The sequence below is a fragment of the Mus caroli genome, chromosome 16, assembly GCF_900094665.2.
Source record: "Mus caroli chromosome 16, CAROLI_EIJ_v1.1, whole genome shotgun sequence".
Taxonomy (NCBI): domain Eukaryota; kingdom Metazoa; phylum Chordata; class Mammalia; order Rodentia; family Muridae; genus Mus; species Mus caroli.
Window position 1 is genome coordinate 45,212,153 of NC_034585.1, and position 7,838 is coordinate 45,219,990.

General features: G+C 44.6%; 1 protein-coding gene across 1 annotated transcript; it reads left to right on the plus strand.

The window, feature by feature from the left end:
- The first annotated feature begins 1,149 nt into the window (after nt 1-1,149).
- Nucleotides 1,150-6,099, plus strand: Dppa4 (developmental pluripotency associated 4). Its single transcript, XM_021185615.1, has 5 exons — nt 1,150-1,311; nt 1,452-1,502; nt 3,101-3,407; nt 4,753-4,948; nt 5,558-6,099. Exons 2-5 carry the CDS (start codon nt 1,500-1,502, stop codon nt 5,589-5,591), a joined length of 540 nt encoding a protein of 179 aa, XP_021041274.1. The 5' UTR covers nt 1,150-1,311; nt 1,452-1,499; the 3' UTR covers nt 5,592-6,099.
- Nucleotides 6,100-7,838: the final 1,739 nt, after the last annotated feature.

Sequence of the window (7,838 nt, forward strand, 5' to 3'; positions counted from 1 at the left end):
AAAAAAAAAAAGAAGAAACTTAAATTTCCCTTAAAAAACAAAGGTGGGCAGTGTTGAGACAAGAGTAATTTATCTCTTTACTTCATCTGAGGTTTAGCCAGATTCGTTCTTTCTTTCTTCCTTTCTTCCTTCCTTCCTTTCTTTCTTTCTTTCTCTCTCTCTCTCTCTGTCTCTCTCTCTCTCTCTTTCTTTCTTTCTTTCTTTCTTTCTTTTTTCTAAGGTTTGTTTATGTATGTAAGTACACTGTAGCTGTCTTCAGACACGCTAGAAGAGAGCATCAGATCCCTCTACAAATGGCTGGGAGCCACCCACCATGTAGTTGCTGGAGGATGGTCTTAACTGCCTAGCCATCTCTCCAGCTCCTAGCTGGATTCTTACCTCATTAAAAAACAACAAACCAATAAACAACAGCAAAACACAGGCAAACAAGGTGCTTCCTGCTCTCAAAGCCTTTTTATCCAACTCCCAGGATGCGCTTACCTCACCTCGAGTAGCCATTGTGCTTTGGGGTTAATAAGCAATGAGGACAGTTTGCACTTGTTATCATCCTAAAACTAAGTGAGGGGGAGTCCAGTGTTGATAAGAAGTGGGTGTGTGTGTGTGTGTGTGTGTGTGTGTGTGTGTGTGTCGGGCGAGGGGTGATCTGTATAAAACTCTTTAACAATGCCTGCTATCTGTGTACAGTGTGTCTGTCCTTGATCTGTTCTAGGAATCTTACAGAAATGGAACTGTGTGAAGCACAGAGGGTAGACTGCTGCAATGGCTGGGGGCAGGCCAGTGCATTCTCTCCTGTGGTAAAAGCACCAGGCACCACTGAGTTTTGTTTGATCAGCTCGGTTTTAAGGCATTGGTCACTGTCCTGGGTTAGAATGGTAGTTAACTGCAGTCCTCGGGGCAGCAGGCCTAGCACGTTTGTTTAGGCTTAGCAAAGAACACTGGGATTTGAAGGGTCCAGGCTTTGGGTTCTGACTCCTGGAGTCTCTATGATCCTCTAGTTGACCATTTAAACAGAGGCACCTCTACATAAGAGGGTAACTATGTAAAGAACCAAAAGGGATTATGGGATTCCAATTCTATACAGCTGTGCAAAAGTTGTTCTAACTGTATTTTTTTTTTTTTTTTTTTTTTTTTTTTTGCCCCTCAGGTTGTAAACCAAAGGAGGGAAAACCGCAAGACACTGAGACGCCAGGACAGACTCGTAGGAAGGTACCAATTCCTCCTATTCCAGAGTATCTGCCCCCAGTGAACCTGATTCACCGAGATGTTTTGCGGGCATGGTGCCAGAAGAAACGAGTGAGCAGCAAAGGCCAGGTGGGGGCCCGGAGGGGGCCTCTTGCTACGCGGCAAAGTGGGAGTGTGGCAGCCAGAACTTCACTAACAACTCTTTTTATTTTTTGTTTTTTGTTGTTGTTGTTGTTGTTATTGTTATTGTTGTTGTTGTTTTGTCTTAGAAATTAGATGCTTATAAACGACTCCTTGCAAGGGCTTTCCCAGAACAAATGGTAACTATATTTTTTTTTTTTTTTGAAACTATTTAGTATTAGCCCAAGCTAGCCTGACAGTCAGTCTGAAAATAAAAGTGGCTTCAAGCTCAAGATCCACCTACCTCACGGACATGGCCTTCCAAGCCCTGCATGGAACTTTGCACTTTAAAGGATAGTGGCAGAGGGAAAGGTTTGGTTATTTTTGTTTTTTTGTTTTTTTGGTTTTTTTTTTTTGGTTTTTTTTTTTTTTTTGGTTTTTCGAGACAGGGTTTCTCTGTGTAGCCCAGGCTGTCCTGGATCTCACTTAGTAGAGCAGGCTGGCCTCCAACCCAGAAATCCGCCTGCCTCTAAGTGCTGGGATAAAAGGCATGTGCCACCACGCCCGGCTGGTTCTTCTAATAACTGGCATATCAGAGAATAAATTGAGGGATTGCCTTGACTCCCTTCTTCCCCCTCTATCCCCAAATGGAAGAGAGATCATGAATAAAACTAGGTAAGGTGGGTCCTTTTTATTTTTGGTGCTGGAAAATGAATCTAGGATTTTAATGCATGAATGCATGTTCTACCACTGTGCTGCACCTCACACCATAGTCCCTAACCCACACCACCCCTGTTTTCGGTTTTTGTTTGGGTTTTTGTTTGTGGGGTTTTTGTTGTTTTGTTTTGTTTTGTTTGTTTTTTGTTTTTTTGAGTCTGTATGTAGCCTAGGCTGGCCTAAGAACTTCAAGAACCTCCTTTCTCGGACTCTTAATTACAGGTGTGTGCCACTATACTTGGATAACTCATTTATTTGTTTTTGTTAATTTGTGTTTTTAAGATAGGGTTTTGCCGGATAGCCCTTGCTGGCCCAAAACTTGGTAGCAAAATTCCTGCCTCTGCATCCTGAGTACCTGGCCAGCATTTTGATTTTTGAGAATAGGACTTACAACCATTTTCTAGTTTAGTCTTGAATTACAAAGGCCAGGCAATCCCTTCACACACACACACACACACACACATCGCCCCCCCACCCCCACCCCCAAGTAACAGACCACAGGCATGCCCTCTTCTGGCATAAGGGCACAGAGTTCCCTGCATCTAGAGCTATAATAGTGAACCACCATTTAGGTGGTTGGAAGAAGCCACATTTTCTACCAACGTAGTGAGTGCTTGTGACTGCTGCATCATCTCCTCCCCCCACCTGGATCACAGTTTTCTATGTGTGTGCTTGTGGGTGCACATGTGCTACAGGTTAGAAGACTTCACTGGGTGTCATCGGACCTTGCTTTCTTCTTTGTTGTAAGACAGAGTCTCTGTTGCTTGCTGATGGATATAATGTTTGCCAGGAGTCTCTGGCTCCACCTCCCATCCTATTATCACAGGAGAATTAGAATGGGATTACAGGGGTTGGGGATTTAGCTCAGTGGTAGAGTGCTTACCTAGCAAGCACAAAGCCCTCTGTTTGGTCCTCAGCTCTGGAAAGGAAAAAAAAAAAAAAGAATGGAATTACAGATGTGAGCCATTTGTGTAGCTTTATATGCGGATTATGGGGATATGAATTCCAAGTCTCTCATGGCAAGTACCTTACCCACTGACGTGTCAGCCCTTAATGTTTCCCATTATCTATAATACCCTAGCTGGAGTTGAGGAACGTCCCTGACTCGGCCAAAGACGCCAGGTTGAAGACAGCTCCCAAAAAAATGAAGACGGAACCGGGGGAGGAGTCTGAGGTGACAGTTCCCCTGGAAATGGTCCCTGTGCCAGAGGAGCAGATACCTGCCCTCATTGACCCTCCTATGCTCTATGAGGAAGTCAGCACCACCGTAGTGACTACACCTGCCACTGAGGCCGTGTTAGCATCTTGGGCCAGAATTGCATCCAATGCTAAGAAGTACCAGGCAGTGCCAGCCGATGCCGCGTCGTCGTCGTCATCAGAAGTCAAAGGTTAGAATCAGTCACAGCCACCAGTGATTCCTGGACCTCACCCATGCTGTTGTGTCTGAGTTCCACTTTGGGCAGGGTCTCACTGAGAGCTAGTATTCCTTTGCAGTAAGAAGAATTTTCATTGGTTTTTTGGGTTTTTTTGAGGTTTTGTGTGTCCCTGGCTGTCCTGGAACTCGCTCTGTAGATCAGGCTGACCTTGAACTCATGGATCCTCCTGACTCTGCCTCTGCCTCTGCCTCTGCCTCTGCCTCCTGAGTGTTGAGTATGCACCACAGTCACCTGATAGACAAGAAAGAACCTTTTACCTTGAATTTCTATCGGCTACTCAGGCTGTTGATCCAGGAAGTCACACTTTGAAAATAGCTTCATACTACTCGCTCACCAAGCAAGAAGCCATGCGCTTGGTGAGCTCTCTTCCTACATTTTTTTTTTTTCATTTGAAGAACAGGGGCTGAAGACTGGGATCTCTTGGCATGTGTTAAGTTGATGATGTTAACAATTTACTCCTTCTTCTCAATAACATAAGCATAACTAATCAAACATGTCATAATAAGCCACTGGTCCCAGCATCTGAGTTCAGGCCAGGCTTCGTGAGACTTTCAAAATAGTAAGAGAGCTTGGGTTGTAAGAATAGCAAAGAAATGCAATGAAGGAAAATCATGCTTAGCATGATAACAGTGGTTGAGTCTAGGGCTAGAAAGATGGCTCAGAGGTTGAGAACACTTCTTTTTTTTTTTTTTTTTTAAGATTTATTTATTTATTATATGTAAGTACACTGTAGCTGTCTTCAGACACCCCAGACACTGTCAGATCCCGTTACAGATGGTTGTGAGCCACCATGTGGTTGCTGGGATTTGAACTCCGGACCTTCAGAAGAGCAGTCAGGTGCTCTTACCCACTGAGCCATCTCTCCAGCCCCCTGTTTGGTCTTTTTTTTTTTTTTAAATAGGGTGGTTTTTGATTGTTGTTTATTTTCTCTAACTCAGGCTGTTCGGGAACTAAGCTCTGTAGATCAGGCTGACCTCAACCTGACAGCCTGCTTCTACCTCCTTGGTGCGGGGATTAAATTCCTGTACAGCCACCAACCAGCAATTTTCTGGGAGTTTTGTTTGGTGTATGTGTGATGTGTTAGAATCACTCATGCAGGCTAAAGGAAATACTGTACCACTGAGTTACATCAATAACCCTAAAGCCTAGAGGTTTCTTGTATACTTTCATGATAGGGAACAAGATAGATTGAGATGAAGCTTGGATTCCCAGGCTTACCTCAGGGCTGGCATTTCAGAGAGGCATCAAGTCTAGGCTGAAACTGGTGTGTTCATGTTAATTCTCTTTGCTCCAACAGGGGAAATGTGGTGTGTGGTTCATGGGACAAGCCTTCCTGGGAACTCGCGTGGTTGGGTTCGGCTGCAGTTCCATGCTGGACAAGCCTGGGTACCCGATAAGAAAGGAAAAGCCATTGCCCTCTTCCTGCTTCCGGCCTGCACATTTCCACCCCCACACCTGGAGGACAACATGCTGTGCCCCAAGTGTGTTCATAAGTGAGTGCTGTACACACTTAAGTTGCCTGCGGGAAAGGTTCATTTTAATTAGCTGGGTTGGAATATTACTTTATCTTGCTCATGTAAGTAAGCACCCAAGGAGCTGCGTTTCCAGGTCTGAAACTTACTATGTAGATCGTGCTTGCTAATCTCAAACTTGGAGCCAAAAAGGTCCACCAGCTTCTGCCTCCTACTTGGCATTATGCCACACTAATGTGTTTTTTGTGCTTTTGGGACAGCCAGGAGCCAAGGTTCACCTAGAGATTCTCACTGTCCTGTCTCTACTTTTCCAGCCTGAGATTGCAGGTGTGTCCTCAGGCCTGGCATAGATGCCATGCTGGGGATCAAACTTGAAAGTTCATGCATATATTCCCAACAGATCTTGTCTGTTTTAGTTAGATCTTAGTACCTTTTCCTGGTTCTGGTCTCTGATCTGGGTATGACACACCTTGTAATCCCAGCACTTGATGTAGTGTAGACTGGAGTGGATGATTGCGAGTTCAGGGCAAGCCTGATCTACCTGAGACTCAGTCAGAGATGGGGTGGGGGTGAAGTGGGAAAGGAAGACATAAATAAATGAATGAGTCCATAAATACACTTGTTTTCTAGGAACAAGATCTTGACTAAGAGCCTCGAAGGATAAAGGACAGATGTCTTAAGTTTGAGCTAGCTGCTGGCATCACTCACTCTTGTGGTGTGACCAGCAGAGCTGCGGCTGACACTGAGACTGATGGAAATCTACATCTCTGCCTTTGAAGGTGCCTTTCTCATCCAGAACTTAAGGGATAGTGTAAGTTAGTTGATGCTTAAGTACAAGCAGTTTGGAATAGGCAAGCAAGGTTACCTCTGCTCGCTGTGATGACTGATCACTGAGAGTGAATTCTTATCTTTTGTGAAGATAAAAAAGCATCCTATGTGTTTTGCTGCAAGTAGGTCCTGGGGCAGGATGACATCTCCAGGTAACAATAGTTGCTAGTCCTGTCACCAACCAGCACAACGGGGGTCATAGCCAGTTCAGCAGTCAACTGTAAAGACTTAGCTTATACCTGTAGCCTCCGCATGCACGTCCTCTTCCCTGGGTTGTAGTGTGTTGTTTGTGTTTAGTACTTGGGTTTGTTTTCTGCTGTTGTAAAATATTACACTAAATCTGGCTTGTGGCTTTTGTTTTTGTTATCTGAATGGTTAAATTTCCTGAGTTCTTTCTGCCCCTGTCTGGACGCCATGTTTGAAAAGGCTTTGGGACAATGGTTGGAGCAGAGGGAAGTAGGGTGGGGGTGGGGGCACCGTCCCAAACCAGGAAGAGGCAGGCTACTCACAATCCTTGTGCTCTCTCGGTGTGATGGCAGTGAAGGCCACCATCACCCCTTCTTCATGTCCTCTGTGCCAGCAATGCACAGTTTTTCCATAAAGGAGATGAATAAACAAGGAATACACTTGCTTGGCTCCTTCAGAGGACTGAGTATTGGTTAGGGCAGAGGCTTTCTGTGAGATTGCTAGGCGTCTGTCTGTCTCATTGTCATCCCCTGATGGACCACTGCTGGTTGTATTTGATGTCATACACTCGACCGCCAACCTTGCTTCTGCCTCCATCTCTTGACTGAAAAGGACACGGAGCCAAGTGCCTTGGATGAAATCCACAACAGGAGGATGGCTGAGGAGTCAGATAAGATTCCCCCTTGAGTTTTCCAACTAGATGTGAGAGTCCAGCCAGAGTTACATCCTGGCCCACAAGTGTGTGTGGTGTGCCTGCATGTAGATTTCCGTAGGAATCATGGCATGTGATATCTGTAGACAGCCCTCCATTTTCCACTAAGAGGGCATGGAAAGTTCCAAGTGTGCGTGCCTTAATCAGAGGTCTTGCCAAACCACTGTTGGCAGAGAGGCAACCACCAAGGGTGCATGTGAGTAGTATGTTCAAGTGTTCCTAGTCAGTGGGAAAGAATGACAAGCAAGGCGTGAAGGTTGTTGAAACAGGGTTTCTCTGTGTAGCCCTGGCTGTCCTGGAACTCACTCTGTAGACCAGGCTGGCCTTGAACTCAGAAATTCGCCTGCCTCTGCCTCCCAAGTGCTTGGAAGAAAGGCATGCACCATCACTGCCCAGCGAAAATTTTTTAAGATTACAATTGAGCTAAATATCCAAGATCAGACGGGCGTGGTGGTGTACACCTTTCATCCCAGCACTTGGGAAGCAGAGGCAGGCGGATTTCTGAGTTCCACTATACAGAGAAACCCTGTCTCGAAAAAACAAACAAACAAACAAACAAAAAAAAATCCAAGATCATGCCAGGAAAATATCTTTTTGTCACATGGAGCTTTTCCATCAAAATTAAATGTCTCAAACTGGGACTAATGATGAGGGTCTAAAAATCCCAGCAAAAGGAATGGTCATGTGTGTTCAAGACCTGCCTGGGTATACACAAGACCAGCTGGATCAATACTGTGAGATTGTCTCAATGAAAGGGCTGATTGGTAAATTAGAGACTTAGTATACATGAGGGCCTAGATTCAAACCCCAGTACCACTAACCACCCAACAATGGGTTTCCCCCAAGTCACTTTAAGCATAAGGCATAAGGGAATGGCTTTAAAAAAAATGTGTCAGTAATGTGATACAATGTGCATGCAGTTATTACTGATAATTGCTTTGCCAGGAAAGATTTAATATGAATCTAATCATGAAGAAGCAATTAGTCCTGACTATACCTGTGGTTAGAGTAATTACTAGGGGAGCCTAGTACGATCCCTTTTTTTTGTTTCTGACACTCTTAAATAAATCCAAATTTCTTTTTTTTTTTTTTTTTTTTTTTAAAGATTTATTTATTTATTATATGTAAGTACACTGTAGCTGTCTTCAGACATTCCAGAAGAGGGCGCCAGATCTCGTTGCGGAT